At 44.0% G+C, this 14,689-nt stretch overlaps 1 protein-coding gene across 2 annotated transcripts in view; it reads right to left on the bottom strand.

Annotated features, from left to right (window-relative positions):
- Positions 1–14,689, bottom strand: part of Galnt14 (polypeptide N-acetylgalactosaminyltransferase 14) — a 212,606-nt gene that overhangs the window by 9,949 nt on the left and 187,968 nt on the right. For both annotated transcript variants that reach the window (XM_070024996.1, XM_070024998.1), the window contains exons 10-11: positions 4,475–4,601; positions 3,405–3,497 (exon numbers count right to left, since the gene is read on the bottom strand). In XM_070024996.1, coding sequence (XP_069881097.1) covers positions 3,405–3,497; positions 4,475–4,601 — 220 coding nt within the window. The remainder of the gene's footprint in view (positions 1–3,404; positions 3,498–4,474; positions 4,602–14,689) is intronic.

Consider the following 14,689-nt stretch of genomic DNA (forward strand, 5'->3'; position numbering starts at 1 on the left):
TGACTCCTCTTCCTTGGCTAGTACAGGGGTCTGGCCATGTATTTGTTCCTGGGATACTTCTGTGTGTGTCAGGCATTATACCCAGTATGAAATATGAGGGAAAGCTCTTGTGCAATTATACCAGACAGTAAAACAAGTATCATAGCTCAAGTGGCACAGGGGGATCTGTGGAGGTCACAGGATATCTCGGAGATGCACCCTTATGAAGTCTGTGGTGATCAAGGTGGTAATGGTGGCCAAGACTGGGATCTGGAAGGAAGAGCAGATATAGTAAGACCAGACAGTAGATGAGGCAAAGCCCTGCTAGGAAGTAGTATGGAGGAGAGAACAAAGACGACAGTGCACATTAAGAAGTGAAAGAAGTTCTGCCAGACAGCAGCACTGTGGGGTCTTAAAACAGATGCGCATGAGAATGGGAATGGGAAGCAAGGAAGACTGCTCATGGGGATGAGGAGCTGATGGTTTTAGGAGCAAATGTCATGAGTTCAGTCTAGGACTTGTTGAGTTTTAGGTGTGTGTGGGCACTCTGTTAGAGGTGTCCAGACAATACTTAAAGGTAAGTGACTGGAAGAGAGGTCTTAGGAATAGAGCTGTGAAGTTGTAAGTGGTGGTATACCATAGTTCTAAGCTACTCAGAAGATGGAGATAGGAGGATAGGGAATTCAAGGCCAGCCTAGAAAGACAGCAGCAAGACGCTGCTTCACAAAACAAAATACAAACAAAATGGCTGAGACGTGGCTTAAGTGGTAGAGTGCTTGCCCAGAATGCACAAGGCCCTAGATTCAAGCCATACTATTACAGAAAGGAGAAAGAGGAGGAAGAGAAGAAAGTAAGACAGATATGTGAGGACATGCAAGAGAAGGAGAAAAGGAGGGAGATGTGAGGAGAAAGGTGTGTGTGTGTGTGTGTGTGTGTGTGTGTGTGTGTGTGTGTGTGTGTGTGTGTGTGTGTGTGTGTACGTGTGTGTATACAGACAGGAGAGATATGGTGATTTGTGCCAGGGAGAATGTGTACTAAGATGAGGGCTTATGACAGGCTCTAAGGGAACACTAGCATATAAGGAGTGTGAAGGAAAAAAACAACTGAACCTGCAAATTAGATGGAAAAGGCAGAGACTAGAAGCAGTACAAAAGCCAACAGTGTCCAGACACTCTTGGCTTTTATGTCTGGACACTGTTGGCTCATGCCTGCAATCCTAGGTATTCAGGAGGATGCAATCTGGGGATCACAGTTTGAAGCTGGCCTAGGCAAAAAGGTTTGTATGGCTCTATCTTCAACATAACCATCAAAGAGCTGGCTGTAGGTGTGGTTCAAGTGGTAGAGTGCTAGCCTAGTAAGTATAAGTTCAAATACCAATATTGGCAAAAAACAAAAAGAAACACTGCAGAGTACTCGAGATCTAGAGGCTTCCAGGAGGGAGTCAGGAGCATCAGAGGAGAGTAAGGGATGAGGATCCAGGATGAGCCTGGTGGGAACAACCACGGAGAATGAGTGTGACAGAATATGAGGGGGTAACAGAGAAGGTAGATCCAGTGGTCTTCATGAAGCTGGGCTTGGAACAGTCAGACAAAGAGAGGCACATCCGATGAGCAATGCTGAGTTGAAGGACAATTTTGTAGTTCAAGACAAGGAGTAGTGTTCATGTGTGTGGAAATTCAATTATGGAGAATGGGAGTAACCTCACAAGTCCTCATGTATACTAGAATTACCTTTTACCTATTCCCCAGTCCAAGCCACTACCCTGGGCAAAAGGGAGCCCAGGAAGAAGGGGCTTCCAAACTCTCTAGGTAATTCGACAGTATAGTTTGAGAACTATCCTCCATGCTCTTCAAAGTGGGTCCTCAGACCAGTATCACAGCATTGCTTATCAGAAACTCAGATCACATCTTCACACCATCCCCTGGAGATCTGTGTCATATAAAACTTTGAGAGGCCCTGAAGCACCAGGAGGCAAGTGATGAATCTAGACAGCAGGAACTGGATCAAAGTTGATTTATGAATGAGCACAGGCATGAATGGTGCATCCAGATTGCTGGTGGAGAGCTGGCCAACCACCACAGGAAGCACACCTGTCCTCTGAGACAAAAGAAACCGAGAAGATGCGGCCAAGCTAATGGGTTGGTTTGTCTTGGGAAATAGATGTTTTTCATCTAGAAAACAGTTGTCATTTGTACAAGAGAAAGGAAGGGATAGGCTTGGATTCAGGCTCAGAGATGGGTGACTGAAGGTTTTCTGAAGATGGAGAGGATGTGCTACTAGGAAAGACAGCAGGGCAAAGAAGGCATACCACATCCTTCTTGAGACTGAACGATACTGAGTACCTTCAGGAGCACTAGGTTATCATTTCCTAGCACTGGTCAGCAGAAGTGAATAGTGAAGGAAAGCCCAAAGTCAGGTTCATCCAGGGATGAAAAAAAGCCTTGCAGATGGAGGAGGGTATTAACAGGTATATAGGAAAAAAAGAAGATTGGAGTGTGAGACCTTTTGAAGTCTGTCTTTAAGCAAGAGTGGCATTCAAAGTGAAGAAGGATGTGGGTGAAGAAAGGAAGTTGGTTGGAGGAACACGGCCAGTGGACCAAAAGTTCTGATGAGGACAAGAACCGATGCATCAGGAAGGGTGGAGTGAGAGACTTGAAAGGCTACAGTGTATTGTGATGTCAGAGGTGCAAGTCATTTTGGTTGGTTCTGATTTAATCCTCTGTGTAAATATGTGCTCTTAGAATTTCAGGCTGTTAAACTCTTGCTCAACAGCCTACCTGTGACTAGTGAATGACATTAGCAAGACAAAAAACCATGGTTCCCCTGAAGAGGCACAAATTATAACACAAACTCAGTCACTATTTCTCACTACTCTAATCAACTCTGGGCTGGGAAATGCAAGGTGTGTTCGAGTCTCCTTTTTCCTCTTATACTAGTCTATCAAAAGAGTTAACTAAAACCCCCATTAGAGTTTGGGGGAGGTAACGAGATAGCTCATGTAATGGTACCCAGCTCTTAATAAATATTCCTTTCCTTGTCCTCTTTGCCCATAAAGCTTGAGTATTCCTGGAGGATCCATATGAATATACCACATTCCTCCAAGGATAGGGGGAAGTTGGGCTTGAGTGGCTGAGAAGTACAGGAAGGACCTCTGGCTTAGGGAACAACCCCATAACCCATCATTTTACAAAAGAAGTGAGAACATGCAAGTGTCAGCTAAAAACTTCCTCTATTGAGTTGGTGGTCTGTAGACAAAAGAAACCTGCACACCCAGAATGGGGCTGGAGTTCTAAGGGATATGAAGAAGCATAGCTATTGCTCCAGCCTGGAGAGTTTAGTGGCTCCAGAGACAAGCAAGGCTGATGGACCTTTGTGCACAGGACCTTATTGCCTCTCTGCTTTTCTCAACCGATAGGCACACTTACTTCCCAAAGGGCCTCTCCAGGGCAAAAGGCCGGGCAGCGTAGTAATATTGTTTGTATTCATCCATCCATACTTCAGCTGTCCGCTTCGTGTTCCTGGGGAGACAAGAAATGTCAGGAGTAGACTGCCCAGCAGGGCCTGTGTTATGTCACATTGATATATACTATGTACATGTTCCAAGACAGCAGCATTACCAGGTAGATCCACCATAATAAAACACAGATAGAAAGTCCTACTTAATCTCCAAAGACAAATTTGTCTCTAAGACAGTGTTATAGTAATAGCAACAAAACTTTCCCCAAAGGTTCAGATTAGAAAGATCAGAAGTATCACACCAGAAACTTAACTTTGTGGTTCTTAAAGAAATAAAGAGAAAAGAGCTGGGCACTGATGGCTCACACCTACAATCGTAGCTACTCAGGAGGCTGAGATCTAAGGATCATGGTTCAAAGCCAGCCCAGGCAGGAAGGTCCGTGAGACTCTTATCCCCAAGGAACCACCATAAAACTGTGATGGTATGGCTCAGTGATAGAGCACTTGCCTTGAGAGCTAAGGGACAGTTCAAGCCCCATGACTGACAAAAAGAAAAGAAAGGAAAAGAAAAGAAAAGAAAAGAAATAGAGATAGAGATAAAAGAACCAGGTACACCCATTTGCTGCTAGTCACTTGAAGCAAAAAAAGCAGAGACTATGGTGACTACCTTGCCTCTGGCCAACCTGATTCTTGGAATCTTCCTCTGGGTCCCCCTTTACTACAGGGGCATGTTGGAGTTCTAGGCTTCCAAGAGGAAAGTCAGCATTTACACAGGCCATTCATTAAATGTGGTGTATATTGTAAGTATTCAAGCCATGTCTTTAAATCTTTTCTTCTGCCAGCATTCTGTTTTCCATCAGATATTTGCTCTAAAGCATTAGGGAAGCCCCATCTCTAATGCTGAATGCCCAGGCAGAGTTCAGGAGGTAGATGTGTAGCTCACATCCATCCAGCGCATTCAAGTGCCTAACAGGACACAAACCCCCAGCCATGGCATCCATGACATTTGTCCACAAGCACAGAACCCACACACACTCACTTTATGTATGTGTTGGCATTTCCATCCGGGAAAACGTAGGGATGCTTCTTCCGGAAGACATGGCCTACTCGGCTACAAGGAATAATCTCCAGGCTGCCCCCACACATCCACACACGGAAGGAGATTTCTGCAAGACAATCGCCCCTCCCATTACTGCTTAATGCCACTATGCTGGTTTTGAGGAACCAGTCCTAGGCCTCTGTGTTAGCCCATACCCCTTGGGAAGTGTTAGAACTGCCATGCCAGGTCAGTAGAGTCTGTTCTTAGCCAGCCACAGAGGCCTAGGGAAGCACAGCAGCTTCTGGAATACATGGAGCAGCCAGAACAATGGTGCTCTGCCTGGATGATTAGCTTGAAAAAAGGCCAGCAATGGAGTTGCTTTGGGAGTTGTAAAAGGATTCTGTGGTGGATTAAACTCACTTCTTGTGATCCCAAACAATTAGAAAGAGGATGGAAAAAAAAAAAAAGGAATTCCATTTGAGAATAAAGGAGGACTAAGTAAGTCAGGGACCAGAAATCTATCATGAGAAGAATCAACACAAGCTAAATTACATGGTAAAAGGCAACAGAGGGGATTAGACCTCCAGAAGGCACTTAGGCAAGGTATGGAAAATACCTTCCACACCTAGCCACCAGTTCTGGATAAGAGCCTACCACTGAAACATGGGCCAGGAAGGTCAGGGGAGGGTGCTGTGAACAGTAACTAGAGCTGAAGAAGGCAAGAAGCTGCAATGCTGTGGTTGGGGATGCTCTCCAGGGTGGGCATTTCATCTTCCCTCACTTCCATTTCTTTCTACTGATGTGGGGACCTCAGAGTGGTGGGTAGGGTAGAGTTAGAGAGGGCAATATCCCCTGGGACTGCTGCTCAGAGAAGGCTCTAGGCAGGGCTTTTACCCCAGCTTCATTCCCAAAGAGGCTGTAGCATATCAGGACAGGTTGGAGGGTAGGGAGGATCGATAAGAGGGAAACACTTTATCATTGCCATTGTTCAGAACTGCCACACATAATGGTGTTTTTAAGAAAGCAGAATGATTTTAGATAGGCATTTTATTGCTTCTAAATTCTCTATCAATAAATCCCCTTGCTGACTGCACTCAGAGCTAGACACCCCCCTGCACCTTATATCACTCTAGAAAAGGCAGCTTCCAATCTGTGGGAATTCCTCCATGGTCCAGGCTTCTGCAGTGAAGCTCAAATGTAAAGGACACAGGCTAGATGGGAAAAATATGTATGCCTATGGGTGACTGCCCATGAGGGATATGGGGAAGAAGGCCAGGTGTCTTGGGACAAGAAAAAAAGATTCCAGGGTCTTCACCTCAGGACATCTCTTGTCTGCTTCCCTTCCATATCCTGATCTTTCCAGCTCTCCAAGCAAGTAGCTAAGCTTGAATTCTTCCTTCTGATCCATTCCCACTTGCTCTCACTATTCCCTTTCTGCTTCTTCCATGTCTCCCTGATGAGGTCACTGAGCTATAGTCAAGGGAGCACCTACTACTTCACCTGTGGCCCAGGTGCTTTCCTACACAGAGTGCAGCTCACCTCCAGAAGGAGAAGATTCAGGGAGAACTTGGCTTTGCATACCTGAATCTACAATAACCTACTAGCTGCATCCCTGCCAACCTGCTTTAGATTGCTGAGGCTCAATTTCCCTGTATGTCAAACAAAGATCATAAAAACACTCTGCAGGACTGCCGTTCACATCAAATGAAATACAATTCTGAGAATGACTGTGTACACTCTAAGTGCAATCAGAAGCGCAGCAGCACATCTGAGATTCCCCTTCTGAATCCAGTCTCTTGAAAATTCAGATACTGATGTGCATTGTCCAGTGGTGTGTACATCTAACTTCTTAGACCATTTACAGCCAGCTTCCTTCACCTTTCTATCTTCTGCAGCATGAAGGACACACCTGAACTTGGGGACTTATCTGTAATTTTGACTTTCCCCAGCAAAGGTCCCCAATATACAGCAGTTGGTATTTGGCTATTGGCACTATCTGTGTTGTAGGCTCTGAGCCATTGCTGGACACCACATCACAATCCAGGACACGAGGTGAGGGCGTGGAATCCTGTCAGGTCATGTGTGACTCTGGTCGCAGGAAGTCCTCTTCACTCCTGTGAGTGGCCACCAGTTCCTCTGCAGAGACTCCAAGTAGGGTCTTCTTCACTTCCTCCAAATGAAGCCCTTCTTAATCCTCCAACATGAGAGATGATGGCCTTGCTTACTAGATATAACCTACATGCTGTGTGCCAGCTTTCCTCTAAAGATATGCATGTGTTTCTGCTACCCTAAAGTGTCTTCCTCTTCATGTATTCAAATGAGACATATGGCCCCCTTTATTTGCAAAGCAAATCCATCCAACCCCACCTCTATTGTCCCGGACTCACAAACTATTTCTCTTGCTGTGTTCCCTCTGACCAGTCTTTTGTTTCCCTCTGAATCCACTAGCCTATCTTCTAGACCACAGTAATTCAACTTTTCCCACCTTGGACAGCACCATCACCTGGCCCTGGTCCTTCTCCACCTTCTCTTCTTCATCCCAAACTCTGTCTCTGAGTGACTTCCTGACACAACTTCCCAGTGTGACCCAGTGTTCATGGAATGATGCTGAGAACTCACCTCCATCCCACCAGCCTCTGCTCTACTCCAGGCCACAATGCCCCTTTCTAGGGCTGGCTGATGCTTCATGACCCTGCTACTGACCCACCCTGTACCTCTTCAACTCTTGGTGTCCTCCTGCAGCCCTGCCTCATCTCCTCATTGAAACCCATTCTTCTTCCTTATTTTCCTGTGTCTGCTGTGTTAATGTAACAATGTAGGTTATCACAATTCCTCAAACATTAGCCATGGGGGAAAACAGCCCCTTCCTATACTGCTAGTCCAGGCTTTTCTAGGTTCTTTCTCAAACAGATGCTTATTTATCCTCGAACAATCCTACTTAGTGGTTCTTGATGCTTTTATTTATTTTTTCCTAATGCAGAAGCAAGCATCCCTTTCAGAGCAACTGACAGCAAGTAGCTGGTAATGGACACAACTCTAAAACCCAGCGCTTTGCCATCATCCTGTCTCAATAATAAATACTTCCACTGACCAATGTGGCTATAGATACAAACTGACTTCAAGGCACTTAAAAAACTAACCCAAGTCACAAACACCTAACTGGCTGCCACATTTCTTTCTACCTTATCAACTCACTCATTCAGTCTTACAAAATGCCCATCTTAGTTCTCTTCTCCTTTCCTCTCCACCCAGAGGCATCCACAGCTTGGGATGCATTAAGTTGCTCTACTCTGGAGTCCAAGTAGTTATAACTGAGGTTTTGGGGAAATATATGGGCTGTTCTGGGTCCCTGTGCTCCCTCCAGTCCAGACACTTCTAGTCTAAGCTTGGAGTTTTCAAGTTAGTGCAATGATTTGTAGGTATGGCACAGCAGAATACTTAAGACCCTGGATGTATGGTAATCCTGCTATGTTCTACACCATGGACTTCAGGATAAGGATGTGTGTCGGCTCAGGCTAGGGAGCTTGGCCTTCTGGTTAGCTGTTCTGCTGATCCTTTCTACAAAAGTCTTTTGATCCTAAAGCCACAAACAGGCTGCTTAGCCAAAACTGCAAGGACTGGAAGTAAAGGTACATATAAGAGCCTTGTTCTCCAGAGTTGAGGTCACACAGCATCCTCAGTGAAGAGTCCTCACTGACTCAGGGCCTACATCATCTTCCCCTGGTGATGAACAAATGCCATGCAGGCCCAGATCCACTCTGCATTCCAGGCAGGAAGATGTGCAATTCTCCATCTTCACTAGGGCACTGTTATGGTCTCGCTATCTTTGAACTTCAGATTAATATTTGAGAGCAAATTGCCCTTCTGCCCTCTATTCCAGTCTTTTTCCTTCCATCTCATCAAGCCATCCACTATTTTCTCCAGCCTTCCCAGGCCCTTAACCCTTTATCAGAACCAATACCCACCTGACAGGCCCATGAGCAGAGGGCAGGAGAGAAGGGAGTTTGCTTTCCCCAGGAAGCACATTATACCTGTACATGGGTATTCGCACCCCTACTGCTGTCAGTGATACTCACAGATCTAACTTCATATTGTAACTTGGTTTTTAACAAAGGCACATGGGAAGCACTTCATGAAATGGCACCTGCTTTACATCAAGCTTTATATTATCTACACCTATGTATATGTATAGTCAGTGTAGCATTACCCCTTCTGCCTCTGTCCAAGTTTATACCTATTGGGAATCAAGGGAATAGAGGGGACAGTGGCAGGCAAGAAGGCACAGGCTAATTTGGCCACTGTCATTCATAAGTCCACAGATATATTTGTGTGATAAGGATTTTACCTTCCAATAATTTTTAAGTCCTCAGGGCTTACTGGGACAGGAAGCAAACTCTGATATAGCTGGAATGTCTTCCAAAGTTTGTTAGAATCTTACTCCTCAAAGCAGAAGTGCTGAGATGTGGGGCTTTGTGGGTGGGTTTTTTTGGTAGTAGTAGGGCTTGAACTCAGGGCTTTGTGTTTGCTAGGCAAGTGCTCTACCACTTGAACTACCTCTAGTTCTATTTGTCTTATTATTTATGCCAGTGGCTGGTCATGAGCCTTGATTCTCCTACCCATGCTTCCAGAATAGCTGGGGAAGTAGGCATATGCCATCATCTACACCCAGATAATTTGTTAAGATGAGATCTCATTAACTTTTGCCCAGTTTGTCTTGAACCATAATTGTTCTGATCTCTACCACTGGTACCTGGCTGAGAAAAGTGGGATCTTCCAAGAAACTGTGAAGGCTCTGTTCTCATGAATGGACTAATCCTGTTATCTCAGGAGGAGGTTAGTTAAGACATGAGTGGATTACTAACAGAAGAACAAGTTTTCACCACTTCCCATGATCCCACCCTACAACATACTTTCTTGCCCTACCTCCTTTTGCCATGGGATAATTGCAACAAGATGACCATCACCAACGGTGGTCCTCTCGACTTGAAAATAATAGATGGTTCTTCTTATGAAGAAATGTCTCCATTCTTTGTAAACTATCCAGTCCATGCCATTCTGTCATAGCAGCACAAAACAGGCTAGGATTCTGTTTTTATTCTTTAATGAATGCATGAGCTTGATTAGATATAATCTTATATTGCTGACCTGCAAAAGACTGGTCTTGAATTTTTGAGAACTGCATTTTCCTTATATCTGAGACAGTCAAGGCCTACCCAGGTCCTAGCTTCTGGACAAGTATTAACCACAGACACAGCATAATCTCCAGTGGCCATACAACTACAAACACCAAGATGGAACCCTTTATCTTTCCATACACCTGATGAAAAATGAACGGCTAGTATCCTCTCTGAAGGCACTCCATTAGATCTGGGAAAATACAGAAGAGCCATGAAATGTGGCCTCATGCAACCACACCTGGGCACTAGGTTTTAGCAGAATAGCTCAGGCAATGGACGGAGCAGTGAGCTGCTTTAGCATACTTGCACCTAAAGACATGTCATTGGACATGGGTGTTCTTCTCAGAGTAAGCCATTTCCCTAATTGAGGAATGAACTACCTCAACAAGTCAGATGCAATCCTTCCTTAACTAACATTGCTGGCATGTGGCTATGGCTTGAACAGAGGCACTTCATGGGCTAACTAATTCACTGTGATACAGAGATGCAATTGCTTTCCTGTGCTACCATAATGATTCTTCACAAACTTGGCAGGTTTAGTTGGCTTCTCTGCTCAGGGTCTCAAAAAGGCCAAAATCAAGGTATCAACGGCAGGATTTTCCTCCTATCTGGGAGCTCTAAAGAAGACTCAGCTTCAAGCTCCTTCAGGTTATTTGTAATGCTCTGCTCCTTAAGGCTACAGGACTAACAATCCTTTTTTTTTTTTTTTTTGCTGGTCATTGGCCTGGGACCCTTCTCAGTTACTTCTGGTTGTTTCTCTATCTTCAAACTAGCAATGGCTGCTCAAGTCACTCTGGAGCTTCAAATCGCTCTGACTGTGACACTTCTCTGTTGCTTCTAGCATGAACTGTTCCCTACTTCTTTTTTCTTAATTTGTATTTTTAATGTTATTATAAAGGTGACATATATAGAGAGAAGGGTTATAGTTACATAAGTCAGGTAAAGAGTACATTTACTTTGGGACAATATCACCCCTTCCCTTACTCTCTCCCAGTTTTCCCCTCAAGTCCCCACCCACTAGTTGTATAGTTATTTTCCATGCAGTGTCTAGTGAGTACCACTGCTGTATTTGTCCTTCCGTTTCTGTGCCCCTCCCCTTATAATCCCAAACACAGATAAGCAAACAAACAAAAGAAAAGAAAAACCACAACAAAGATAAAAATCCTTTGTTTCCATTCTGTTCTCCACTTCTAAGGGTTCCTGTGCCCAGACAGAACCCACCTGCTTCTTCTTCTACTTTCAAGTCATTGTTTAGTGATTGAATCATTTCAAAGTCCTTTCTGCCATATAAAGGATCATCTGCACAGGTTGCAGGTATTAGGATGCACATGTCTTTGTGGGGTTGCTTTCTCTACCACAGGGATTATTATCTCTGCTTTAAAGAGTTGGAAAGTTTTGAGAGTGTTAAGAGTGAGGTGAAGTAACTCTCCCAAGGGTACTTGTGATGACTATGGGATTCAAAGTTACTCCTGTATGAGTGCACAATCTGTGCTCTTCCTATAATACACATATCCCTAAGTCTGGAATAGCCTGGCATCCCAGCCTACATTCTGGGGATGGTGGGTGGTGAAGAATCCTTTTTGGGCTATACCTCGTCTCTCTTTACAGCCTTGTCTTTTGTGCCTGCTGTGCTTTGGAAATCCTCATTCTAAATTTAGAAATCCCATATTTTCCCTTGTATGTGCGCCAAGCATTCCTTCGTTGGAAATGCAGACCCATCTATCTCCACCACACACACACACACACACACACACACACACACACGCACACACATTTATTGGGCAATGGAGTCTTTTATCTCTGAAGACCAAAAGCTAAAAGTAAGGCTTAGCCTGAGAGTAAGGAGATATATTATATATATATATATATATATATATATCTCATGGTATGTAAATTGGAATGTAAGCATCCAATTTTAATGCAAATTAACTCTGAAAAAAAGTTGAAAAGTCACATTTCCCTAAAGCCTGATCATATCCCAAACTGTGGATATAATTATCAAAACTATGCAGCTCATCTTAGAAACACCTGGTGGAGCTGGCCTTCAGTTGCTCATGCCTATAATCCCAGCAACTCAGGAGGCAGCAATCTGATAATGATGGTTTGAAGCCAGCCTGGGCAGGAAGAGCTGTGGGACTCTTGTCTCCAATAAACTCCTAATTAAACAAAAAGCTCAAGAGGAACTGTTGCTTAAGAGATAGAGTGTTAGCCTTGAACAAAAGAAGCTCAGAGACAGCACCAAGGACCTGAGTTCAAGCCCCAGGATGGAATGATGGGTCAGGGGCTTGAGTGGGTACAGGTACAGGTACAGTGGCCAAGACATGACCTTCAGTATTTATAAGCAACAAATGAAAAATGAGATGGTGAAGGGTAAGTGTGTCTTGTGACTGAACACCATTGTGGTTACCTTGGCTAATACTTTCATGTACTTTTGTGCTATAAAATAAAATCAACTTACATATGTAAATGCATCTAGAGCACAAAGAAATTCCAGAAAGAAAAGATACTCTGGCCTGCTGTTGTTATTGCTTTTTATGATCAAACAGAACTCTTAAGCATGACTTTAAGCATGACTCCTATAATGCAGTAAGACATTTTTAAATGTTGTCTTCATTGTCCATATCCATGAGTTCCTCATCCATGAACTCAACCAACCATGGTTTATGTTTTATAGAAAAATACTGGAGAAAATGTCCATTTTGAACAGATATATATTCATTTTGAGGCTTTGAATACACATTTCCTTGTCATTTTACCTACCTAGTATAGCAACTACTTATGTAACATTTACATTATATTAATTATAATTAATTACATATAATTAAGAGATTACTTAAGCATACAAGAGAGTGTGCATAGGTTATCTATAAATATTATGCCATTTTATACAAGGCACTGTCCTGGAACCAATACTCCAAGAACTGGAGGGACAACTTTATTGCTTTTTCACATGTTGAATTCCCTCCCCTTTCAATGTCTTGCTTTTAAAATACATTTTAGTGAGAAACTTCTGAACTGTCCAATTGTTCTTGGCTGCATGGATGAGAAGTTGGGTGAATGTTCTTGCTTTAAGTTCCAGGTCAAGCAGGAAACAGGGGAAGGTATTAGGCACAGATAACTAAATATAAGTACATAAGAGGGCACACAGTACAATGACAGGCAAAGAGAATCTGCTGCTGAAGACACAGAAGGAAGAAAGAATAAGATGAGAGAAAGGGCAGGGAAGGTGGTGCAGTTCCAGAGGAAGCCAACCAGAGCCTCCCTCTTCAGGAGAACCAGTCTTGTGGAGAAGGAAGGCTGGGTCACTGTGAATCCTGCAAGGTGCTGGTGGTCCTGCCAGCTGGAGGCCTGAAAGCTAGAGGGTGGAATGGGTTGAAGATGAAGTCAAAGAGGAGTGTGGGCCTCTTCCTTAGGACAAATGGGAGCCACTGTGGCGCTAGCTTGAAAGGTTTGCATTGTAAAAGGAATATTGACAAAAATGGGAGGGCAGACATGACAGGAATAGAAGAGGGGGAGGATACTTAGGGGACTGAGGAGGACAGAGAGAAGAGGATGGCTGTGAGGGATACTGAGGGAAGTGGACCTCTAAGACTTGTTGATTGGGAAGACAGGGAAGCATCTCCTGCAACAACTCTGAGCCAGGATTCCTTTGCTCTAATGGACAGCTCCCTTTACCCCTGGCACCAGCTGAAGCATTGCACCCAGATCCCATTAACTCTCAATCATCATGCAGATCCACTTGTAAATTCCCACCTTCATTAGTCAGAGGTTTCTGCAGATGTTACCCTAGCCACATGATGCATCCACCCTTGGAAAAGCACTGCATTTTGCTGAAAATTCTGCTAAAAAGAAAAAATAAATCTAGAAATCCATTCTGACTTTCAAAGTACTGCTACCTAGCCATCACATAATGGAATATTGGAGTACAAGAAAACAAAGTGTTTCCTATGATAGTTATCTGCAGTGTGATTTTTTTGTGGTTCAAAATTTTTTGTGGTGGATTATAAAATGTCTTTCCTATACCTCTGGTGACCCTTTCTCAACTTTTCTATTCAAATCAGCCCTTGCTAATGCCAAGCGACTCAGAAACCAGCTAGATGAGATTGCTTCTTGATTTGAGCAGATGTGTGTTAACATTGCTATAAAGGAAAGGTGCTGGGAAGTTGGAGCAAAATGTGCCATCGTTGAAAATGACATGCTGCCTGCATGCAAATGTGACTGGAAAAAGGACTATCCTCACCTTGTGTAGTTCAAGAGGGCAGAACAATCCCCAGCAGGCAAGCTGGAGAGAACAGGGCTGCAACTTAGAAGAATATTCTAACAATTCCACAAAAAAACTCTCTCAACTCAGAACGTGGTGAACTGTGAGAGAGGGATTGCATCATTATGAGGAGCACTGGGACAGAGATTGGATGACTGTTGTCTATCAGAATGACTACAGGGAACATTCATTTGCTGGTGAGGGGAAAGGCCAGAACTCATCATTAAGTAAAGAGGACTCTAGTGTCTCATGCTTGTAAACCTAGCTACTCAGGAGACTGAGATCTGAGGATTCTTGTTTCAAGCCAGCCCAGGCAGAAAAGTCTCTGAAACTCTTATCTCCAATTAATTATAAAAAAAATCCAGAAGTGAAGCTGTGGCTCAAGTTGTAGAGTGCCAGCTTTGAGAAAAAAATAGCTAAAGGACAATACCAAGGCCCTGAGTTCAAGCCCTAATACCGGCACAAAAATGGAGGGAGGAGGGTGCTTGAGGTCAGGATAGACAATCAGCTCTCAGATCTTCCTAGAGAAATCCCTGCCCTGTTGAGAACGCTGGTCTCCAAGGCTAGCGCAGGCAAACCTGCCCTTGAACCCCATACCAGCACAACAATGAACCTTATCATAATGCACAAAGCCTTCCCAGTCTGGGTCTCAAGAGGGTCAGTTTGGTGAGTGGGTGTTGGGTTTTCTGTTTCATTTCCAGGCCTTCAGCCTGGCCCCTGCCTGGCAGGAGACCAAGTTTTCTGATGGATGTCTCTACACTGCCCAGTTTGGGAGAA

This window comes from Dipodomys merriami, unplaced genomic scaffold (genome assembly GCF_024711535.1).
Source record: "Dipodomys merriami isolate MVZ:Mamm:240054 unplaced genomic scaffold, mDipMer1.0.p SCAF_17, whole genome shotgun sequence".
Lineage (NCBI taxonomy): Eukaryota > Metazoa > Chordata > Mammalia > Rodentia > Heteromyidae > Dipodomys > Dipodomys merriami.